General features: G+C 59.2%; 2 protein-coding genes across 2 annotated transcripts; both read left to right on the forward strand.

The window, feature by feature from the left end:
- Window positions 1-603: 603 nt before the first annotated feature.
- Window positions 604-8141, forward strand: LOC113909362 (basic proline-rich protein-like). The gene is made up of 5 exons (XM_027570389.1): window positions 604-697; window positions 750-841; window positions 2633-2772; window positions 2957-3178; window positions 7448-8141. Exons 1-5 carry the CDS (start codon window positions 604-606, stop codon window positions 8139-8141), a joined length of 1242 nt encoding a protein of 413 aa, XP_027426190.1.
- Window positions 8089-21856, forward strand: SLC25A29 (solute carrier family 25 member 29). Its single transcript, XM_027569370.2, has 4 exons — window positions 8089-8462; window positions 14365-14408; window positions 19624-19707; window positions 20052-21856. The coding sequence occupies exons 1-4, from the start codon at window positions 8429-8431 to the stop codon at window positions 20799-20801; spliced, it is 912 nt and encodes a 303-aa protein (XP_027425171.2). The 5' UTR covers window positions 8089-8428; the 3' UTR covers window positions 20802-21856.
- The last annotated feature ends 1653 nt before the right edge of the window (window positions 21857-23509 follow it).

Here is a 23509-nt window from a genome sequence, read left to right on the forward strand (position 1 = left end):
GACCTGAGCCGAAATCAAGAGTCGGATGCTCAACAGACTAAGCCACCCAGGCGCCCCAAACATTTTCTTTTTTACTGTCATTTTGTGCTTTGCTTCTTTCTGTTATCAACGTGCCGGAAACACCATGGCTCCCGCGAACTCCCACACCGTGCATGTACCACGGTGTGGCCGAGGGTTCGCAAGGGGGACAGAGCTGAGCCAGGCTTGGCCCTGGCCCTGCCCGTCCTCACGTGTGACCCAGGAACCTAGGCCTCAGGGTCCTCGTCTATGAAGTGGGAATTCCGTTACCCACTGCCGACCCGCTTTGGGAGTCCTGAGGGGTCAACGTCTGGAGAGCCCTTGGAGCCGTGCCTGGCAGCCTGGCAGCACACCACATATCCCCATGATGATTTAATTCACAAGTGATAGAAGTTGGCTCGTTTCCAGTTTAGAACACAAAGTCCTCCCACAGGCCGGCTTTGGGGTCCTTTGTTGTTTCCGTGGGGCGCACTCTCAGAGAGGTCTGCTGAGTCAAAGAGAGCCGATCCATCCTTCATTTTCACATACTTTGCCATTGGGGAAGGATTTGGAGAGGTCGAGGAAGGGCGGTGGGATTTCCGGGCGATGGAAATGGGCCAGGAGCCCAGAGCGGGCACAGGGCCCCAGGCTGGCTCTGGAGACTGGCAGCCCTGGCATTTCCAGGAAATGGGGCTCCAAGGTCAGGAGAGCCCAGATTCTCACTCAGCTGGACGCCCCTGCCTTTACCGCAGAGCTTGGCACAGGCGTCCGACCCAACCTCCTGGCCCCTGGAACCACTCCTGCGTTACAGACGGGGACCCCGAGGGCCAGAGAGGAACAGCCGGTGAGAACTAATGAGAAGAATTCGAGGCCAGCTCTGCCATGAGGACGCCCCTTCACTTAACTCCCATGATTCCGTTTCTCTCTCTGTGACCAGGGACAACCTCTAGCCATGACAGGGTCAGGGCGGGAAGGACGGGCTCCCAGCACCCAGCGTTAGAGGAAGTAGAGGTGGAACTGGGGGCGCCCCGCTGGCAGCCTCGGGCCTGACCCTGCTGCCGGCCTGCCCTCAACTGACAGGTCCTCCTGCCCCATCCCTACCTCACCCTGGCCGTGCCTCTTCATTGCTGGGCACCCGAGCCATAGCTCAAGCGCTTCCTGGCCCGCTTCTGACTCATCTCCCACTGGCCACGTTTCCAGCCCCCGGCAACCCCTTCATGCCCTGCCCAGGGGGCGTCTTCAAGCCTGGAGTCCCCATTACCGGCCCTGAGCCTTGGATGTCGCATCTGGACAAGATGACCTCTGACCCCACCCTGATCTGAGACACGGGAAGATGGGCTGAGCAACGGGAAGCTCTCTCCAAAGCAGGACCTGAAGCCAGATGTTTTAGGGAAGGGAGGCTATTGACTTCTGCCAATCAATCGATCACTCCTTAGGGTGTGCATGTTGTTGTGCAGGCCTCCTGCTGGGCACTGGGATCCAGGAATGACCTCGACACTACCCTCGCCCACCTGCAGGCCCAGCCTGGCTGGGGAGTACATACTACCTATTACTGCCGAACAAATTATCCCCAAATTTAGCAGCTTCAAATGACCAACATTTCTTATCTCACAATGTCCAAGTGTCAGCAATCTGGGAATAGCTTGGCTGGGCAGCTGTGGCGCGGGGTCTCCCATGAGGCTGTCGTCAAGCTATGGGCCTGGGCTGCACCACCCGAAGGCGTCACGGGGGCCGGACGACCCCCTTCCACGGTGACTTGCTCACATGACTGTCGGCTGGAGGCCTCGGTCCTCGACACACGGGACCTCTCTGCAGGACTGCTCCCGACATGGCTCCCAATGTCCCCCCCCCCACCCCAGAGCTAGAGATCCAAGAGGAAGAGCCGGGGGTGGCGGGGACTGTCTCAGAAGTGACACATGGTCATTCCCACTGCTTTGTATTCCCTGGAGGTGACACACTCATTCTAGCCCACGCTCAATGAGAAGGGAATTCGGGAGTGGGGAGTGTGCAAGGATTAGTGGATGGGTCTTCCAGCCACCACCGAGAGGCAGGAATGGGAACAGGTAAGCATGGCCGGCCTGTCACAGAGAGAAGCCTGTCTCCGTTGGGGCTTCGTGGAGGCTTCCAGGAAGGGGGCACAACTGAGCTGCTCGTGAAGCAGGCAGGGACTCACAGGAGCGCTTGAGAGTGTGCATCCCCGGCGTGGACCAGAGCCTGAGGGCAGGCTCCCCGGGGGGGCCCCCCCGCGGGCACACAAAGATCCTCAAGAACACAGACAGGGTGAATGAGAGAAGAGAGAGACCCCCAGGCCCCACGAGGGGGTACGCCTCAGAGGCACGCCTGGCTCCAGCCAGCCCTCAGGCTCCCTACCACGTGGCATAGAACCCGAGGGCCAGGCTCCCAAGGGGGCTGAGGACAGGGACTCCAGAGGACAGAGCCCGAAGCAGCAGGGCAGGTGGCAGAGGGGAGATTCTGGCTGGGGGAGGGGAGGGACTGTCCCCGGGAAGCTACCCCAGGAGGACACTGCTTGGCTGCGCGGCCGTGACAGGAGGAGAGCCATGGAGGCAGGAGGGACACAGAGGTAGCACAAGGCCCTGCTGGGAAGAGGGGCACTCCGACTCCAGGATTCCTGCAGGACGGCCGATTCCGGGAGGCTGAGGGTAACTGGCCCTTCCTGGGCCTGTCTCCAGAGCTGTCCCAGGCTCCTCCCGCCTCTGTGCTCCCCGCGGGCCTGCCCGCCTCGTCCACGACTGTCCCAACACGCCTCAGGGCTCAGTACGTGTCGTTCTCTGCCCGCCGTCATGCCCCCTCCGGCCTTCCGGCTGTCAACTCCAGCTGGCCCAGCTGCCCAGCCCAGGGCCCCCATGGGGGCACACTGCCCTCCTCTGGCCACTGCCCTCGGGCGCCTGCTCACATGGCCCTTCAGCCTGGGACAATGATCTGCTCATCCGCCCCCCAGACAGTGTGCCACCCCAGAGAGGGCAGAGCCGGGCCGGCTCACGTCGGGCCCCAGCACCAGCCTGGAGGGTGGGCTCCCGGGGGCCCGTGGACTGCACAACCTCCGAGTGAGCAGCAAGCACACTGGGCGCCTGCCATACTTGGCTGGGCGCCTCGGGCCCGGCCCCTGTGTCCCGCCCGGTTGGCCCAACCCAAGCTGCGGACCACCGCTGGGGCCCTTCAGGTCAGGGGCACCCTCAGGCAGGCCCCCGTAGGCTCTATTTTTAAACTTGAAGCATTTGCTACGAGTCTATTTATATCGCTCCCATCTTGAGTTTCTGGTCATCTCCTAATCTGGCCGGAGCCTCCCTCGCTCCGGTCCCTCGACCACTCCAAGGTCAAGTGGGTTGGGAATGGCGCCAAGCACAAGAGAGGCCCACAGCTCACGCAGAGAGGCAGGCCCCGGGGGAGGCTGTAAACATTCCCGATGGAATGAAGATGGAAGAGGCCCACACAGCATGCTGGCAACTTTGGGGTTGACTCAATTCCAGCGAATCACTTCAGGTCTACCCTACGAGAGAACTCTGGGCCCCGTGGACTTGGGAGGACAGTGGCTGGCTGTCCCCAACAGGTCCCCGGCCCTTCAGCCTCTGAGGCCCAGAGTAGATTTGCCTAGTTGGGGGCTGAGTCACTCCGAGAGCGGACTGGAAGAGAGGCTGGAGACATCCAGATGGCAGCCATTGGTTCACTGGGAGAGAGACCTGTCAGGCAGAGCCGGTTCTCATCAGTGTCAGGCAGCAAACCCACAGCTCAATCCCCCAGAGCCCCCCTAAAGTCCCCCACCTGCTCACCGCAGTCCTCAGCAGCCTTCAGAGACCTTCTGGGGCCAGGGTTTCCCCTCCCCAGTTGGACAGTTGAAGATGCCTTTAGGAAACCCCTAATCTCTCAGATGAATAATTAACTCTTGTGTTTTCCTACAAAGGTGCCTGCCCTGTGTGAGCTCCTTCACTCGCTCCAGCCCCTAGGATCCTCTTCAACCCGTTTTCCAGATGATGAACCGGAGGCCAAGAAGACTCACAGGGTCACACAGCCAGAAGGGGCCCGAGTTGAGAGTGAAAAGCAAAACTGCTAGAGGGAAGCTTCCCGAACCTGTGCTTGGAGACAGTCTCAACCTGTGGTCCCCAGGGCCACCCAAAGACCCCTGAAGGGGTCGCTTTAAATGCAGCTTTCGAGCCCCTCTGCTCCTGGAGTCTGATTCCTTAGGTCTGGGAATCTGTGTCTTAGCCAGCACCCTGGGAGACTCCAATCCTGGAGGTCTAGAGTGGGGAGCCAGGGCCCCCATCCCCTCATCCAGGCCTGGCTCCTCAAGCTGCCTGCTCACCCCTGCCAGAGTTGGCAGGGTGACCCCTGCTTTTCTTTTTTCTTTTTTTTTAACATAGGCTCCACGCCCAGCATGGAGCCCAAACCCCGAGATCAAGACCTGAGCTGAGATTAAGTCGGATGTTTAACCGACTGAGCCACCGAGGTGGCCTGTGACTCCTGCTTTTGAGTCAAAACTGACAGGCAGGGGTGCAGGAGTCTGACTCTGCAGGCACACGTGCACACACACGCACACACACACCCCCCCCCAATCCAGGAGAGGCATGTCCCCTTCCTGCATCTCCCTGGCTCCTTATCAGAGCGGACTGGCAGGGAGAAACTTTGTTTCTGAAGTTTTTTAGAAAAGACTATCACCCAGAACCCCCAGCATCCCTCACCTCTTTTTTCGCAGAACAAAGGTACAAAGGTCCCCGGAGAAAGCTCGGTCTGTCAGCCAGCAGGGCCTCCCACCCGGCTCACCCCCCTCCCAGGGGCCATCACCTTCCACAGCTCTGGCCATTCGGTGATTGTGTCAGCTTGCACATTTATTGAGCACCCATCGTGTGCCTGCCTTGTTCAGGGTTAATAAAGAAGACAGAGAAGGTCCCTGCCCTGGTGGAGCTCACATTCTAGTGGGAGAGAGGTGATAAACACACAGAGAAACAAATGTCACTCTAGGAGTTGAAAGAAAGCAGTGTGGGGAAGGGCGGCCGGCTGTCCGCGGGAGATAGGGAAGGCCAGCCAAGCCCCTTGTGAGGGGGTGAGGAGTGAACAGGGGCCTGAGTTCTGGAGGTGATCAGGGCAAGGGAAGAGCTTCCCAGGCAGAGGCAGCAGCCGGTGCAAAGACACTGGAGTGGGGATGGGCTTGGCTTTAGGAGCTTGTGGCCAGGTCACCTTGGGCCTAGAGGCACTGAGCCTAGGTTTTATTCCAAGTGAGCATGGAGTCAGTTGAGCAGCCCTGCCCTCCCCACCCCACCTCACCGGGTTCAAAACAGCCTCCTGTCACTGAATCCAAGTGATTCCAGGGTGGCGAGAACAGAGGTGATTTTCTTTTCCTCTATTCCTGTTGGTGTTTCTAATTCTTCCACACGGGACCCATCTTGTGTAAGAAATTATAAAGGCTGCACAAAATAAAACCTTGCACAATGCACTTTTCAGTGACCTGGCTTGACCCCTGGTCCCCTGTGACACTCCCTCCCCAACTTGCTGTCCTGTTACTGCTCTGGCCTTGAGCCCCTCCTGCTCCTTGAAGTCTGGGGCCCTGTAGGGTGGCTTCCCCGGGGACGGGGGTGGGGCCTGGGGCGCTGGGGCACGTGAGGAGTTTGAACAACCATACTCTGCGCTCTAATTTTATCCTCAGGAAACAAAACAGAACAGACACAGAACCCAACTGCTGATGCCATAATGCAGGTTCCAAAATACGGGCATTGTGTACTCATTTACTTGGCCGTGACTTCCTTGTTCTCCCTTTCCAGTCTCTCCTGAACTGCCACCAGAGCCCCTGGAGGTCAGGCTGCTGACCCCCAGGGAGTCGGGGCTCATGCTACCTGCCCCAAGCATGACATTAACGCCAAGGCAGGTGCATTCTCTTAAAAAAAAAATATATATATATATATATATATACACACACATAAAATACATTTTTATATAATTTAATATTTATTTTTTTAAAGATTTTATTTATTTGACAGAGAGAGACAGCGAGAGAGGGAACACAAGCAGGTGGAGTGAGAGAGGGAGAGAGAAGCAGGCTCCCCACTGAGCAGGGAGCCCGATGCAGGACTCGATCCCAGGACCCGGGGATCACGACCTGAGCAGAAGGCAGATGCTTAAGGACTGAGCCACCCAGGTGCCCCATAACTTAAATATTTAAATAAGAATATATTAAAAATATATATGTAAAGCAGGGCACCAGGGCAGTTGGTCAAGTGACCGACTCTTGGTTTCAGCTCAAGTCACGACCTCAGGGTCATGAGATGGAGCCCCACATCGGGCTCCACGCTCAGTGGGGAGTTGGAGCCTGCTTGAGATTCTCTCCCTCTCCTTCTGCCCCTCCCCCAGCTTGTGTGCGCTCTCTCACTCTTTCTCTAAAATAAACAAATAAATCTTTAAAAAATATATATAAATAAAGCAGGTCATCCTTGTTTCCTTCTCAACTGTTCCATAATAATGTTCCGACTTACTGTCCTGTTAAGGCACTTGACTTTCTTCTCAAACCTCTGAAACCGGGGGTAGTTGCTGCAGGCATTGTGCTTTACCTCCGGAGGCGTCAGTAACCAGGGGACAAGTGTTCCTAGGGGCGAGTCACCTGGATGTAGTTTAATTGTCGTGCCTTGGAAGCCTTCAGCCACTGGAGTATCCCCGCTGTCAACTCCTACCCCTGTTTTGGGTCTGGGCTTCTCCTGGGGCCCACATGCTACTGCTTTTCTGGCTCCTTGCGGTCAGAGGCTGGCGATATTCAAACCCAGGCCTCCAGACCCCTAGTTCAGGGCCCACCAGCCATCACGAGCACTGGACGAGGAGTCAGCAGACCTGGGTTTGGGTCTCTGCTTAATGAATGTTCTATCTAGAGTCTAAGAAGAATAAAAGGAAACCACAAGTGACTGTTGGATTCCTCGTGGCCTCTGTATCACCATGGATCACTGCTTAGCTGACATATCCCCTAGTACCAGAAATACATAATCTTTAAAACCTTGGGTACAGATCCATTGTAAACCCCGTCCGGATTTCAGAAACGGCACAGTGAAAATAAAAGAACTGTGTGATCTGCAATCCGGAAACATCGCAGGGAGTGTGGTCCGAACCACAGGACCGTGAAGAAGGAAGTTGGGCCCCGGGCCGAGAGGTGTTATCTCACCCTCATTGTGAAGGAGAAAGTGCCCAGCCAAGTCCAGTCCCAACCGGACAGTCCAGGTCTCTGACCGGGGAGGGGTCCTTCCCACTGCCAATCTCAGGGACTCGGGGTTGGCGGGGGGGGGGGAGGGGGGGTGTGGACCGCGCCGGACCCGGCTCCTCCTGTGGCCCTCGTCCCCCCGCCCACGCCTCCCGGCTCCCCACGACGACTGGAGCCCAGAGCCCTCCCACTTGAGCCGGCTCGCCCCGTCCCGAGGCCTCCCGTGCCCCCACTCCGCCGCTCCGCTCTCGGCCCGTCCAGGAACCTGACCCGCTCCACACCCTTCCGCGGCTCCCGCGGCCCCGCAGCGCGCGGGCAGGTGCGGGCCCCCGAGGGGCGCCCCACGGCCCCCTTCCCCTTTCCAGCTCGCTCCCCGCCGCCCCGGGCGCGCTCGGACCCCGATACCCCGCGACTCGCCGCCCGCGGGGTATCACGACTAGTGGTGTCCGAGCCTGGGAGGATCCTGGCTCTAAGCGCCCGCTGTAGCTCTCGTGTCCCCATTACACGGGCAGGGACCTGGGGTTCGGCGGCAGAGTCGGGATCTGCCCCCAGGTCCCCGGGTCCGGTCCAGAGCGAGCACACCCCGCCTCCCGCTCAGCTGACCCGTCTCGCGCACGCCGGGAGGTTCCCGCCCGGCACAGGCCGCGGTCAGGCCCTGGGTTCCCGGGCCCGGCCCCACCGTCCCGCCGCCGCGCGCACCGGGCCGCCTCTCCCGCCGGGAGCGGCGCGGGCGGGCGCACGAAGCACATTCTTTGTCTGCAGCGCCCGTGCACCTCCCCCGCCCGCCACGTCCCCGCCACCCCGCCCACCTCGCACACGCCCAGCCAATGAGGCGCGGCGGCGGCGCGCAGGGCCCGGGGTGTTGTCCGCGCCTTGCCCGCCCATTGGCCGCGTTCTGCATCCCGTCGGGGTCCGGCCGGCAGGCCCGAGGGGCGGGGCACGCGGCCCGAGGTGAGGGACCGCGGGCTGCAGGTGGACAGCAGCGAGGGCCGGCGAGCCGGTCAGCGAGGGACGTGCGCGGTCCGAGGACCCGCGCGCTGAGCCGCCGCCGCCTACGCCGCCGCCGCCCCCGCCGCCCCCGCCGCCCCCCGACCCCGGCCGGCCCCGGGCTCCGCGCCAGGAGGCGGCGGCCCGGCCGAGCCCCAATCCAGAGAGCCCGGGGGACCCCCGACGGCGACCCGTCCGGCGAGGGGCCAGAGGAGAAGGACGAGGAGGAAGGGCGGCCTCACCGGGGACCCGGCAATGGCGCTCGACTTCCTGGCTGGATGCGCTGGGGGTAAGGAGGCAGGTGGCTCCCGCCTCGAGCGCCCGATCTCGGGAGGCCGGAGCCAGGCGTGCGGGATGGAAGGCCGGCTCACCTGCGGGCTCTGGGCCCCGGAGGCCCACCCTCTGGACGGGGTTTCGTCGCCTGCAGAGTGGGGGTAACAATGCTCTCGTCTCACGGGGTTCTCGTGGGCGTGAACTGACAGCAGGCCCGGAGGGCGTCTAGCGCGCAGTCCGCCAGGGCACGCGTCGTTTAAGTCCTTCGGGGCACGTCCAGACGAGAGGTCTGGGGCGCCGGGGCAGCACGGTGGCTTGGCCAAGGCGGGGACTGCCAGAAGGATGCCCCACCGCCCCGTGCGCCCTTCTCTCCCGAGGCCTCGGGCACATCTCCCTCACCTGCTCCTGCATCCCCAGCCCGCGCCTACCCGGACCAGGGTTCCCCCCGCCTTCGTCCCCTCCCGGGCCCCGAGAAGTTCGAGGTTGGCTCCACTCTCTTCCCCCGCAGATGTCTGGGCGGGGCTGGGGCCACAGGACGACCCCCTGGCGGACTGGCCTTGGGAGGGCACTGAAGGGCGCCGGCCGGACCCCAGGCGCCGAGTCACGCTTTGGCACGCCGCACCTTCCTACGCCGTTCCGTGAGCTGCTGGGGGGCGACCCCACCCAAGTGGCGGCGTGGGCCTGACACGCGGCGTGGACTAGCGCTTGTGCTCACGCGTGCGTGTCACCGGTGTGGGGCACCTTCACCCAGGCGAGGCTGCTAGGGTCCTCCCCAAGCCTGTGTCCCCGAGAGGGCCGCAATCAATGTGCTGTCCTGGCTCAGCTTTGGGGCACCCGGGGCATCAGGCTGGCCACTTCCCTGTTTGGCCTTTCGTTTCTCTGCTTTTCCTTGGAGAGTTAATTTACTCAACTGGTATTAATTGCGAGCCAGGCTTTGCGAACAGGTATTCCCCACCGAGGTGACAGGAGCCGCTGCGTCACCCCGGCCCTGGTCCTGCGCTGATGGTGGGCTTCCCTCCTCCAGCACAGTTTATCTGCTGTTTATCATCTGCTTGGGTTTGGCGCTGGGCTCCCTGCAGGCAGAGGAAGGACTAGCAATGGCCTCAGGCATTTAAACCTCTGCAGTCTGAGCTTCCTACTCTGGGCAAGAGGAGACTGGTGGAGAAGAGTGTGCGCCAGGGAAATGAGGTGTGTGAAGAGATTTAAGAACTTCCCAGACTGTTACCCAATCAGGCCTCAGGAAACCACCCGGCTGGAGCCTGCAGAAGCGGGGAAAACCCCAGGGCTTTTCATAAATGGGTGCATTTCTCCCAAGCCCAGGCCAGAGGAGACAGGAGGGGGCAGCCTCTGCAGATCCAGCTCTCAGCTCCCCTATCCCCCTGTGACCCCACTCTGCTTTTCCTGTTCGCCTCCGGTGGCTGCACCAGCCCCCACCCCTGCTGGCTCCTCCTGGACCCCAGGCCCTCCTCTACCCCCACCCCCACCCCAAGTGACGGGCTCAGTGAGGGTGGGCTGTCCCATGGCCAAAGACCCTTCCCAACTTCTTGGGGATTGTGGGTTCTTTCCCCCAGAGGGGCAGGATTCCTTCTGATTTCTCCCAGGTGTCCTGGAAGCCCCCTGTGAGCTGTGGGGCTTGGGGTAGGACTACTCATCCTAGGGCCAGGCCTGCATAGGGACCCATCGCCCCAGGCACACGTGTTCAGTCACTCGAGGCTCTGGCTCCTGGAATGCCTTCTGTCCATCCTTACCAGGCCCACCTAGGAGATCCTGTCCAGGCTCCAGGGTTGGGGCGAGATAAGAGTCCAGTACCACACCCAGCTATAGGCCACAGCCCCTGCCCCCACTGCCTTGCTCGGATCCAGATGCAAGCCTGGGGCTGGTGGTGCGCACCTACCTCCTGCTGTGGGGGGAGTGGAGGCCTGAGTCTCCCAGGTGGATGAGGGTGGAAGTGGCTGCCACAAAGATTCTTTGTGAGGGTCGTCAGCCTCCGCTCCCCGCCCCCTGGGATCCTCTCCTGCTCTTATTTGACTCAGGAGAAACCTTGTCAAACCAGCAAAAATGTAGATTGGAGGGACTGGTGGAATGGTGACCTGATTATGTCCCCGGCCCGCCTTCTGGGTGGCCCTGGCATGTCTAGCCGTGCAGAGGGACCGTCTAGGAACCATGCGCTGGTAGCCCTAGAGGCCCCCGCCTGGTTCCTTCGTCTTGAGCTCCTCCAGGTCTGCAGGCTCAGGGCAGGGTGATGGCGGTGCTTCTCTTTGGTGGCTTGGGGTCCCTCGAGATGCAGATTCCTGGGACAGGGAACAGTACATCCCCTCTGATCGGCTGAGTGTCGGGTCACGTGTTCAATTTCACCCTAGGAGGTGGGGCAGGCACCTTGATTGACAGCATCCAGGCGCTCAGGCGGCCTACCCACACTCCCCACCAGGGGGTCCGTCCCAGGTCTTCAGGCCGCTGACACCCTGTGCTCTGAGTGGAGTTCTCCCTGCGCTGGGCGTGGACAGGAGGAGGTGTGGAGAGCAGCTCCATGGTGGGGCCGGGAACCCTGCCTGGGGAGAGTGGTCCCCCCCTCCTACTCTGGAGGGCCATGATGATGGGATTGAGGGTGCCTCTAAGGATCCAGCTTGTGTAAGGCAGCGGGCACTGGCTTTGGAGGTGGAAGAAAGGGTCCACTTGTGTTGCCTCAGTGGCCTGTTGGGGAGCTGGTCTGGCAGGGCTTCCTGGCTCTCAAGGTAACTGAAGTTAAAAGGACAAGGCTTTTGGGGGACCGGAAGCCCTCATGGAGGCAGGCCCCAAGGCCCCCTCTGTTCCTGTGAATGGGGATGTCCTAGGTGAGGCCCGAAGCCCCTCCCTGAGGGCCGTAAACCCCGCCTCTGCGGAAAGTAGGAAAGCAAATGGCTGCCATTGGAGGCCTTGGTGGGGCCTCCCAACCGAGGCTCGTGGGGTGGGGTGGGGTGGGGTGGGGTGGTCACCCCTCCCCATCCTGGAGGCTGATGAAGGCTGGTGCCGGAACCCGAGCAAGTCTGGGGCCAGAGGCAGGACGGGTCACCCACAGGAAGGGAACCTCTAGCATTTTCAGTGTGTGCTTCTTGGGGACCCCACAACTGCCCCAAAGCTGGAGAGAGAAGCAAGGCCAAACAGCATACCCCAGCCAAGTGTCGGGTTTCCAAAACCCCAGAGAATCAGTCACAGTCCCAGAAAATAAATTCTAGAACTAGGGTGTTCAAATTTAGAAAATTCACAACACGACATAAAAAAAGAAGGTGGGTTGCAAAATATAGAAACAAAGTGTGTCTCAAAAGACCAGAGACACAGGTATGGAAGTCTCGAGGGACAAGATGCCTTGGGGATGTCTTTTCATCTTCCTGTGAATGTTAGGGGTTCCAGAAGGAGAAAAAGGTCTGGAGACGATGATTAGGATGAATACGTAAGAGTGGAAATTTTCTCTGATCAGAAAAAGGCCTGAGTCTCTGGAGTGAAAGCGCTGGTGTACCAGGCAGGGTTACTTAAAAAAAAAGAACAAGAAGACACACCCTTGGCATCTCGATGACATTCCTGAAATTTACAGATAAAATCTCAGAGGCTTCCTGATAGAACGCACCAATTATTGACCAAGGAGAAGAAATGCACTGGCAACAGATTTTTCAGCTGTAGCACCAAAAGCCAGGAGATTCTGGGATATTGGCCTGGGCCTGAGAGCCTCACCAGAGCACAGGACCTTTGTTCCCCGACAGCGTTAACGAAATAGATGATGCAGAGGAGCAGGACTACGGAGGCCATTGCCCTATATGTTACCTCCGAGAAAAACAGTCCAGAAAGGCGCCAAATGGCAATTGATCAGAGTAGAGACCCCCAGAAGGGGGCAGAGGTGAGGAGGAGAGCGAACAGCTATGAGTCTTGTGGGGTCTCTGGGTGTGGGACGGTAGGGGGTAGAAGGGGAAGCTACAGGGGTGGGGAACCTTCTTGGGGTGGCTCTTACTGGGGAGGGGTAGGGACAGCGGAGGGGCAGACAGAGCCTTGAGGGGCCACGGTTCTGATCCTGTGTCTACACATAATGCTAAGTGTTAGAAACAAGAAGTGACCTTTAGCTGAACTTAAACGTTAACAAGCAGGAGAACAAACGGCAGTTTGCCTGAACCAGCAAAAATGTAGAAAAGAAAAGGAGTAAAAGAATTCATTCACATAAAATAAGATGGAGTCGGGTCAGATGTCCCGTCTTGGCAAAATCAGAGACAGCTTCAGATGGGAGCAGGGACCAAAGCCTAGCCGAGCTGTAGCTCATTTCCAGGAGCATCAAAAACAAAGTAGGAGGACCAGGTTGAAAATTAACCGTCCCGGGCGCCTGGGTGGCTCAGTTGGTTAAGTGACTGCCTTCAGCTCAGGTCATGATCCTGGGGTCCCGGGATCGAGTCCCGCATCGGGCTCCCTGCTCAGCAGGGAGTCTGCTTCTCCCTCTGACCCTCTTCCCTCTCGTACTCTCTCTCATTCTCTCTCTCTCAAATAAATAAAATCTTTTAAAAAAAAAATCAAATAAATAAATAAAATCTTGAAAAAAAAAATTAACCATCACAAAGCGATACCAGGCACACGTAACCAAAAAGAAAGCAGGATCGGCAAAGTTAGCACCAAACACAGTGGATTCTAAGGCCCAAAGTATTGAACAGGTTGGAGAGGATACCCTACAAAGATCTGCAAGTTATAAAGAGGCAGCACGGTAATCCCCACTAACCCCTGGGCGCCCACCACCATGATACCCAGCCCCGACATGGGGCAAGAGAGACGAGTGGTTAAGGAAGGGGCTCCAGGCCCAGAAGATCCAGGTTCAAATCCTCACCCCACCAACTTATTAGCTGCGCAACATGGACATATTCTCTCAGCCTCCCGTTCCTCACCTGTAAAATGGGCTAACAGTCCTTTCTTTACAAATAAGAGGGAGAGTTAGTCACATACAAAACTAACAACAGTGAACCCCAGTAGAAACATTACTGTTTGTCACTCAACAAATAGTAACTGTCTTAATTATAAATACTCCGAGTGGTAAAAGGAGAACTTTAAGAGATTCACACACAGAATTCTAGGGAGGAAGGCATGGGAGTTGGTGCACGGGTTTCTCTCCCTCACTGAGCCTCCCTCTCTCCTTCCGTGAACGGGGAAACAAGGTGCCTGATTCCCAGTGATATTTACACCTGAACAGCACTCAGGACTCTGAAAAGTATTTAGGAGCCAATTTGGAGCGTGAGCCTTTGTCCTTCGAGGTGGGGCTGGGGTTTGGGCAGGGCCTGGACTGATGCATATCACGCAGGATCACAGAGTCAGGAGTTGACTCCCTGGGCGTCAGGTGGGCGTCAGGTGGCTCCCCTGCAGGGAAGGGAGTGGTCAGCCAGTGTCTGCAATACCTCGATGCCTCCATACCTCAATGCCTCCATGCCTCCTCGGGCCCTGGGTCAGCACTGCAGGGGGAGGGGCTTGGCAGAGCGGATGCTCACACCAAGTACTGGTGAGGGGAGTGAGCCGCAGACCTCGAGTTCCTTGGGAGCTTGGCCAGCTGGTGAGTGGCAGAGGGCAAATTCAAATCTGGGTGACTGGCCCCAAGTCCAAAACCCCTGGGCCCCCCTGCCGTGCCGGGAGGTGTTTGCATGGGGCCGGTGGTGGGGGGAGACAACTTCTGTTGTCAAATGGGTGAGCAGCAGGGGAGAGAGAGACATCAACTTTGAGTGGGACAGATGCTGGCTCATCCTCAGGGATGTCACTCTCTTACCCCCACTGCTCGGGCAGACCTGAGGACAAAAGAGCTCACAGCGCGCCTGGTAAACATTCTCCGTTCCCATCAAGCGGCTCCCGTGGTCCTCCTAGCCGGAAGCCCCCCACACTGCGGGTTTCTGAGGCATCTGGGTGACGGTCCTCCTTTTTTCCTCCAGGTGTGGCAGGAGTGCTCGTGGGACACCCATTTGACACGGTCAAGGTGAGTGTCTTATCACAGTTTTACTCTCAGGTCTTTGTGGAGGCGCAGACGGTGCACCGAGGCCCCTTTCCAGTGACCACCTTAAGAACGCCTGTGAAGTCTTCCCACAGGTTCTGGAATAAAGGTAGACTTAGGGTTGTGTGACACGCAGGTGGACGGCTGTGTGTCCACTTTCTTTCTGGGTCTGGCCTTACATCTCCCAGCTCGGGGCTGAACTTGGAGGTCCATGGTGGTGGCCCCTGAGACTGAGAGTCTGAAGGGCAGGCTTCCGCTTGCCCAGAGCGGGGGCTGCTCACTGTTCTGATGCAGAAGCCCCCCAGACATCTTCTTGAAAGAAAGTGCAGTTTAGAGAGAAAACACAGACAGAAAAACCAGAACCTGTATTTCCCGTGAACGTGATCTTCACCGAGTGCTGAGCCCCACTGGCGTGAAACTGAGCGATCGGTTCCCAAGGGCTGGTGTGCGCGTGCATGGAGTTCGTGGCTCCAATGTGGGGCCCTGGGGCGGGCACTCAGTCTGCAGCTCCTCCTTGATAAAACTGTCCAGATCCAGGTGCTCAGAGGCTCACGATGGAAACAAAGGAAATCCATGTTTTCCAGCTGGAAATTCCCAAATAGGATTTTCTCCCTGTTGTTGGGGTTTTAGCTCCTGAAACCAGCCAAGTCTGGACTTTCCCTTGCAGGCTTCCCCCGGGAATCAGGGCAAGCCGTAAGCAGCAGGGCACTAGGCCAGACCCTGTGACCCACTGTAAACACTGAACTTGGCAGTGCCTACTAGGGACAGCGAAGGCAAGGATGTCAGCCCTAGCTGGGTTTGAGCTCACTTCCTGTCCCCTCTTTTTTCAGTGGCAGTCAGGTGGTCCTTGGGCAAGAAAAGGCCTCGGGACCTCAGCGCTGGGGTTGCCTCCCGCGCAGGCGTGACGGCCTAGCTAGATGTTTTGGCTCTGACCAGAACAAGTTCTGCCCAAGGTTGTGTGCAGGTCCAGGACCCCCACTAGCCCATCTGCTGTGTGACCTTGGGCCAGCTGCTTTACCTCGGGGCCCAGGGATCTCATCTGCCAAGTGAGGCGTTGGGCAAGATTACGGAGGCTCAGTCGTTAAGCGTCTGCCTTCAGCTCAGGTCATGATCCCAGGGTCCTTGGATCGAGCCCCACATCAGGCTCCCTGCTCCGCGGAGGCCTGCTTCTCCCTCTCCCACTCCCCCTGCTTGTGTTCCCTCTCTTATTTTGTCTCTGTCAAATAAATAAATAAAATCTTAAAAAAAAAAAAGATTACAGAGGCCCTTGTGGTGCTGGGTGCTCAACAGTCAAGTTTGGGTTGCATGAAATGCTAGTTCTGCAGAGCACAGATCTTCTATCCAATCGTATGCAATTTAAGGAGAAAGCGGAAGGACCAGGCTTTCTTGCCACACAGTGGCCCGTGCTCCTACACAGCCTGCCTGTCCTCACAGCTGCCTGAGCGCTGCCCAGATGGCTGCCCCGTGAAGCCTGCCCATAGGCCAGAGCAGCCCAGGAGAGCCTGGCACTGTCCGCACTCTGCTGGGTTTATATCTTGCAGTCACATGTTGTAAATGCCTCTGTATCCGGCCATGGAGTGACTCTGGATTCACTTCCTCAGCCCAGCGTTGCGGGGGCCACACCTCTCTGAGCCATGACTTGGCCTGGGCATGGCCAAGCCCCCCTCAGCTAGCCCCGCTCCCACTGGGCCCCCTCCTCGGTTCCCCCAGGCTGGGGAGGACCCTGTCCTGGGGTCTCTGGCCCCCTTTGAGCTCCTGGGCCATGACCAGCACCCCCGGCAGTGATTGGGGACCAGGAGCCTCTCCACCCCACAGGGTTCCTGCCCCTTAGATCCTCCCCCTTACCTCGCCCCTGGAGGGTGGTCTTTGAAGAAATCCATTGGTGACTGTTTTTGGCCACTGCGGCCCACCTGCATCAATCGCATCTGGGCAAACCTGACTTTAAAAACCAAGCTGCTTACGGATAGGAAAAAAAACCCGCCCCCAGTAATCCCCTCTGTCACTCACCTTGTGACCCCTCTCGTCCTAGTTACAGGCTCACACACTGTTACATTGTGCTGATCAAGGAACGTGCGCCTTTGGTTTAATTTAATGCTGTGTCACCAATGGCCTTATTTTTTTTTTTAAGATTTTATTTATTTATTTGACAGAGAGAGAGAGGACAAGCGGGGGCGGGGGAGTAGGGAGAGGCAGAGGGAGAAGCAGACTCCCTGCTGAGCAGGGAGCCTGATGCGGGGCTTGATCCCAGGACCCTGAGATCACAACCAGAGCCAAAGACAGATGCTTAATCGACTGAGCCACCCAGGTGCCCCCCCCCCCACCAATGGCCTTATTTTTTACTGGCTCTTTTCCAGTATAAAAGTTAAAACAATTCTCATTAAAAGAAAATTGGGAAAGGTAGAAGAGCACCTTATTTCCTTATACTGACAAATCGGTTTTCCCATTCTGTACATTCCTTCAGGACTGCCCCCCTCCGCCATCGTGCCTGCCATGGGCATGTGATATTTTTTCAAAATGTGTTTTAATCATCAGGTACACGCACAGTTATTTGGTTGGCTTTCTATGACAAAAGTAATGTAGGTTGTAAAGAAATTTTTAACCACTGTAGAGACATATAAACTAAAAAGGAAAAAAAAAACCCAGTCCTTCATAGATCTCTTCCCCAACCCTCACCGGGATATATTCCTTGTGTTTGGCAAAAGTGGGATTGACTTCAATAGCTCTGTTGTTGTTTTAACTGAAATGTAACCACGTAGAAAAGTACACACATGCCAAGCGTATGAATCTACGAATCATCATCCTGAAGCACAAGCCTGGGGAGCGCAGAACAAGGTCTGCCCTCCAGAAACCCCCCCCCCCGGAGTCCTCCTAGCAACCCCTCCCCCTTCTACTACCTGGGACATGACAGTAATCAGGGACAGTGGGTCTAAAACCACTTTCACCGGGGAGTGGCCATCCCAGGGCAGGGGAGGGGGTGGGGAGGTCGGGGGCTGGGCCTTGGGGGCTCCGCGCCTGGATGTGATGTTGACATTTTATGTTGCTTTAACCGCCTTTACTTTCTGAGCTAGGGGCTGTCTCCATCCATAGCAAAAGTGTAACTTTGTTGTAGATGAGCGTAAGCCTCACCCTGGAGAGCGCTAGTAAGTACAGACCAGGGGAACCCCACCCTTCTCTGTCCTCGCTGAACCAGACCCTGGGCCTGAACCGCACCCTGCCACGCCCCTCCCCTTCCCCACCCCACACAGTGCCCTCCTTGACTAGCAGGGGACAGGGAGGGCCTGAGCTGAGCTTGGGCCCGGCACAGGTCCTGGGGCGGGGACTCAGGTGGGGCTGGTGGAGACAAATCAGCCCGCTCTGGAGCAGAAGGTCTACGTTGGGCATCTCTCAGCCCAGTGGAGAGCTGGGAGCCTTTTGGGCATGTGTGCGAACGACCACTTTTCCAGGGGCGGGCCCACGGATCCTTAAACGGGATGTTAACCTCAACTCTAGAGATTACAAGACTTGGGCCCCATTTCACCCCCAAACCTGGTCCCCCAAACTCCCAGCCAGCGAGTGCTCAGCCCAGGTCCAGGGGTCAGAAACAGAGGGGAGAGGGGCCTCCGTGCTCCCTGTGGGATCCAAGCTGGCCTGAGCCTGGGCAAGAGCATGTTCAGCCTGCGGAGACTTCAAGCTGACATCCACGTGTGTCTGAAAATCCCACCCAAGCAGGGCCCGCCTGGCCCTGCTTCCTGTCGTTTCTGCTCACACGGCCCATTTAGTGGCTGCATGAGAAAGAGAAATGTCCCACCAGAGACCCCAGAACACAGAAGGGAAGTGAAGAACCTCACATCCCAAAGACAACCTGAGCAGAGCTCAAGGTGTTAATATGTTATTAGGTGTTAAGGTGTTACTATGTCATTAATATGTTGCCCGAGCGCTTTTGCTTTTCTCCACTGAAAATCCACCCCTCCCCCACCAGGCCGTGGCCCAGCTGGGCCGCCAGGGTGGGAAGGGGCGCTGGGGTGACCTGCTGCAGGGTGCACTCGCTTGTCAGCCGCTTCCCAGAGCAGTGGCCGCCAACTGCAGAGGTCCTCGTGTGCAGAGATGGTGCTTTTTTGTTCTCAGAACATGTTCTTTTGTAAGTGCGTTTGGCAAGAGAAGATCCACTGGAAGGCTGCACCCCAGCCCGCACCCCACCCCGCTCTGGCCGCGACCAACGCAGCCGAGCCACTCCTGTTGCTGGAGTGGACAGACAGCCTTGGCCGAGTTGCAAAACATCTCTGAGCCTCAGTGTTCCCGCCTCTGAAGTGGGGGTAACTACACCCACCTCGGCTGATGATTCCAGGGGTAGGCCCTCCGGTGCTGCCGACCACAGAGGGGTGTTCGTGCTGTGGCCCTGGCTGTGGTATAGTGATTTCTGAGTCAGCTCCTGAGAACAGGACTTAACCTGGCTCACCCCCCACCCCCATGACCTGGATTCTGAGGTCGGGAAATGTGCTCCCGCTCCGCATTGTGGGGCCTGTGTATCAAGTGCAGAGATAAGCTCTCCGTCAACAAAGAATACTTTCACATTAAGAGGTTCTGGACTACGGGGCGCCAAGGGCAGCTGGGCCTGAGCCCCCAGGTCCCAAAAGTGGGGACATGGTCACCAAGGAGCCTATCAGCTGCTCTCCTGTCACTGCTTTGTTAACTCAACGACCACTGTCCTCACAAGGGGCTACTGGCAGAAATTAGGGGTCCCTCAGAGTCCAAGGCTCAGTGCTTTTAACACCCACTGTGGCACTGTCAGCCCCTGAGGGGAGCTGGGTGATGGGAATAGGTGGGGAGCCCCTCTGGCATCGGCCACTGTTTGCCACCAGGACAGTGGGGAGATCTGGGAAAGTGCTTCGTGCCCCACCGCCCAGACATTGTGCAGACATAATGCAACCAGAGGCTTAGCCTCTACTTGTCTGAGATCTCGGGGACCCTCTCCCCCCCATGCAGCTGGCTGTCTCTGTGGCTCTTTGCCCACCGATACCCTCCCCTGAAGAGGCATGGACACCCGGCCCTGCCCCATCCCGGAATTCCAAAGGCCACAGAAAGCTACTTGGCTCCCTGCCTCCGGCGTCCAGCCTTGGGCCTTCCCCCAGAGAGCCTGCGCGGGCTGTCCTGAGGGCTGGGGCAAGAGAGCTGGGAGCTCTGGCTTGGCTCGCCCACCTTTCACTGGGCCCTGTCCTTGCAGGTGCGGCTTCAGGTCCAGAGCCTGGAGAAGCCTCAGTACCGAGGGACCTTGCACTGCTTCCAGTCAATCATCAAGCAGGAGAGCGTGAGTGGCCTGGGCCTGGGGGTGGCGGTGGGGAACCAGCTTCTGGAGTGCTTTGGGCCCCAGACGGCACAGTTGGAACAGACGGTGCCCTCCCCCCGCCCCCCCGCCCCGCCCCGGGGACTATGGGCAAATGAGGACTTGGGAAATGGGAAGGTGCGAATGCCCAGGCCTCGAACCTCGAGGACATGGGTTCTAGCAGAATTCGGCTTGGTCCTCTTGAACACGCAGGGTGGGCTGGGGGGCTCATTGCCCCATGCACGCGGGGTCCCGGGGAGGCGGCCCAAGCAGGAGCAGGAGCGCGCGTGACGCGTGTCTGTGCGCCCCCCTTCCCCCCTCCCCCGCAGGTGCTGGGCCTGTACAAGGGCCTGGGCTCGCCCCTCATGGGGCTCACCTTCATCAACGCGCTGGTGTTCGGCGTGCAGGGCAACACCCTGCGGGCGCTGGGCCGCGACACGCCGCTGAACCAGTTCCTGGCCGGCGCGGCGGCGGGCGCCATCCAGTGCGTCATCTGCTGCCCCATGGAGCTGGCCAAGACGCGGCTGCAGCTGCAGGACGCGGGGCCGGCGCGCACCTACCGCGGCTCGCTGGACTGCCTGGTGCAGATCTACCGGCGCGAGGGCCTGCGCGGCATCAACCGGGGCATGGCGTCCACGCTGCTGCGCGAGACGCCCAGCTTCGGCGTCTACTTCCTCTCCTACGACGTGCTGACGCGCGCGCTCGGCTGCGAGCCCGGCGACCGGCTGCTGGTGCCCAAGCTGCTGCTGGCGGGCGGCACGTCGGGCACCCTGTCCTGGCTGTCCACCTACCCCGTGGACGTGGTCAAGTCGCGGCTGCAGGCCGACGGGCTGCGGGGCGCCCCGCGCTACGGCGGCTTCGTGGACTGCGTGCGCCAGAGCTACCGCGCCGAGGGCTGGCGCGTGTTCACGCGCGGGCTGGCCTCCACGCTGCTGCGCGCCTTCCCCGTCAACGCCGCCACCTTTGCCACCGTCACCGTGGTGCTCACGTACGCGCGCGGCCCCGAGGCCCGGCCCGACGGCGAGGCCGTGCCCGCCGCCGCGTCGGGGCCCGGCCTGGCCCAGCCCTCCAGCCTGTGAGGCCGGCGCCCGGGCGCCGCGGGCTCCGGACGCCAGCGGGCCTGGGCTGCCTTCCACGCACCGGCTGGTGGGGGGGGGGGGGCGCGTGGGGGGGCCTTGGCCACAGGCTTGACGTCCGCGGGGCCCTCGGCCGGGAGATAGGGAGCCTCCTACCCGCACTGTCCGGTCGCCGAGCTCAGAGGTGACGGCGTGTAGCGCCCCCGCGCCGAGCCTGGCGCTGTCACTTGGGGTCTTCCAGGAAGCCCGCCGACGCTCCAGCCCTTTCCCGGGATCCGGGCCGCCACGACCGTGGGGTCTTTGACGACCCACCGATGGGCCACCCAGCGGCTAACGTCCAATCGGCCACCTGGCAGAACTCCAGGGGGCACTTCTGGGCCACCTGTGCAGTCTCTGTATTAGGGACGGAGAGGCAGCTCCGGGTGCCCCGTGGTGTCCCAGGACATAATACTCTGCTGTGATGCACCCCAGCTTCTCCATGGGGCACAGCTGGGAATGTCCCAGCTGGTGGCTCCATACTAGCCTAGGGGCTGGGCTGGGGGACCAGGCACAGGCCAGTGGGAGGGGAGCTCAATGGTTAAGTCCAGCCGCGGGTGGGGAAGGCTTGTCACCCTCTGGTCCTCAGGCTGCCCGTCTGTAAAATGGGGACATGGGTCAGTCACTGTGCGGGGCTCCGGCCACTGGCCAGGGTTGCCTAAGCCGTGCAGAGGAGTCATCAAGGAGATCGGTACGGGAGGATCCCCACGCCCCAGCAAATGATGTCTCTCCCAGGGAGTCTCCTCCTGCTTGGTATTCCCGTGAGGCCGTGGAGGAAGGCCTGTTAGTGGACACAGTACAGCGTGGCCATGTATTTGCACAGGGAGGCAGATGGTTTTGCACAAGTTGGAGATGACTATGGCCTCCTTTGCCCCGAGCGGGGCTCAGCCTCTTGGGGAATGTGATATGCTCTCCCAGGAGGCTGACTTGGGTCAAGGAAGACAAGACTCCCAACCCTGTTCTCGTGGTGTCATTGTTGTATAGAAACCGCTGAAGGAATAAAATATTCTTTGTTTTCTTAAGAGCGTGGCCTTGTTTGTGTCCATTCCCCACCCCCTCCCTGGGGTCAGAGGGGCCGGCTTGGTGGTCTGTGCTCCCGGGCCCTGATGGCGGCCCGAGGTGCATGACCAGGGCACGCTCCAGTGTCCGTCCAGACCCTCAGTTTCCTCATCTGCAAAATGGGGCTGATGTAGGCATGAGGACTAGGTGCGCAAGCTCACAAACGTGCTGGATGAAGCGTCAGCCGTTCAGCAAACGCTCCTCAGACGTCTGCGGTTTCCCAGCAGTGAGAGGCCCGGGCCCTGCTCATCCTCCACGTGGGCTGGCCAGGCGGTGTGTGCTGTGAGCTCCCTGGGGTATGGAGAGGTGTGGTCAGGGCACAGAGGGCACACTCGCTGAGGCCAGAAACAGCCTCCCGGAGGAGGGAGGTCTAAGTGGAGCTCTCAGAGGTGAACGTGCCCACCCGGGTGCTGACTTGACAGTGAACTTGAAGGAGTTTCCCTCGGCCGCCACAACCAAATCCCGCACGCCGTGTGGCCCAAACTGACGTTAATTCTGTTGAAGGTCCGGGACCCCCGGGGCAGCCGCGGTGCTCCTTCCGAGGCTGCCCAGGGAGCATCCTTCCCCGCCTCTCCAGCACCTGGCGGCGGCCGGCAACCCTCAGCTGGTAGGCATCGTCCTCCAGTCTGCCCCTCCGTCCCCGCTTGGCCGCCCCCTGGGGCATCTCTGTCTCCCCCTCTGTTTATCAGGACACCGTCGCTGGCACAGGGGCCCAGCCTCCTCCAGGATGAGCTCAGTTTGACTAATAACATCCGCAAAGGCCCTGTACCTAGGCTAAGGACTCCAACCTATCTTTTGGGGGGACACAGTTCAACTCACAACAGAGAACTTCTCCCTGACGAGTGTGTTCAAGTTGGCCACGTTTTTGTTAATAGTTGCGTGGCATCTCAGCAGATAAGCACTCCTTACGTTATTTACCCCTCTAGGCTCGGGACAGTCCTCTCGGAGATATCTGAAGTCTCAGCGGGGCAGGAGCCCACCGGGCCACGGAGGGGAGAGTGGGGCTGGAGCCAAGGGATCAGATGGAGCCGAGTCCATGGGCGGAGGGCAGAGGGCAGCGGGAAGGGCAGCAAGGCTCGCTGCAGGGGCCGTGAGGTTGGAGAGGGCCACCGGGCCAAGTCACGTAGCAGTGCTGAGCCTCCTAGGTGCCTACCGAATAGCCACTCTGCCCTTTTCTAATGGAACCCAGTGTGTTCCGGGCTTCAGCGTGTCTGGATGAAAATACCCTTCCAGACTCCCTTGCAGCTGGAGGTGGCCACGTGTCCCAGATCTGGTCAGTGAAAGCAGTGGCTGGGGCTTCTGAGGAAGGTTTGTAAGAGGGACAAATGCACCATGGCACATCCGTGACTTCTGACCCAAGGAAATGGGGCTGGGATGCCCGCAGGGACAGCGGAGGAGGAAGCAGCCTCGGTGGACCCCTGGGCCAGCCTGGTCTGCTCCTTCCTTGGGTTCTCTGCCATGCGTCATGGCCACAGCCAGGAGTTTGCTGGTTTTCCCTGGGGGCAGTGATAGGCTCCGGCTCATGCCTTACAGACCCCACAGGAGGCCATGAGGCGCGTGAGAAGAGGAGGCCTGGGGTGTGTGTGTGTGTGTGTGTGTGTGTGTGTGTGTGTGTG

Source organism: Zalophus californianus, chromosome 6, assembly GCF_009762305.2.
Source record: "Zalophus californianus isolate mZalCal1 chromosome 6, mZalCal1.pri.v2, whole genome shotgun sequence".
Lineage (NCBI taxonomy): Eukaryota > Metazoa > Chordata > Mammalia > Carnivora > Otariidae > Zalophus > Zalophus californianus.

Bases quoted from the DNA above. Each gene is read 5' to 3' on its own strand.
- LOC113909362 (XM_027570389.1), top strand. From the start codon at position 604: ATGGAAATGGGCCAGGAGCCCAGAGCGGGCACAGGGCCCCAGGCTGGC. The intron at 842-2,632 runs GTGAGAACTAAT...GGATTCCTGCAG, and splicing joins GGGCCAGAGAGGAACAGCCG to GACGGCCGATTCCGGGAGGC. The intron at 2,773-2,956 runs GTACGTGTCGTT...TCCGCCCCCCAG, and splicing joins CCAACACGCCTCAGGGCTCA to ACAGTGTGCCACCCCAGAGA.
- SLC25A29 (XM_027569370.2), top strand. From the start codon at position 8,429: ATGGCGCTCGACTTCCTGGCTGGATGCGCTGGGG. The intron at 8,463-14,364 runs GTAAGGAGGCAG...TTTTTCCTCCAG, and splicing joins CCTGGCTGGATGCGCTGGGG to GTGTGGCAGGAGTGCTCGTG. The intron at 14,409-19,623 runs GTGAGTGTCTTA...CTGTCCTTGCAG, and splicing joins ACCCATTTGACACGGTCAAG to GTGCGGCTTCAGGTCCAGAG.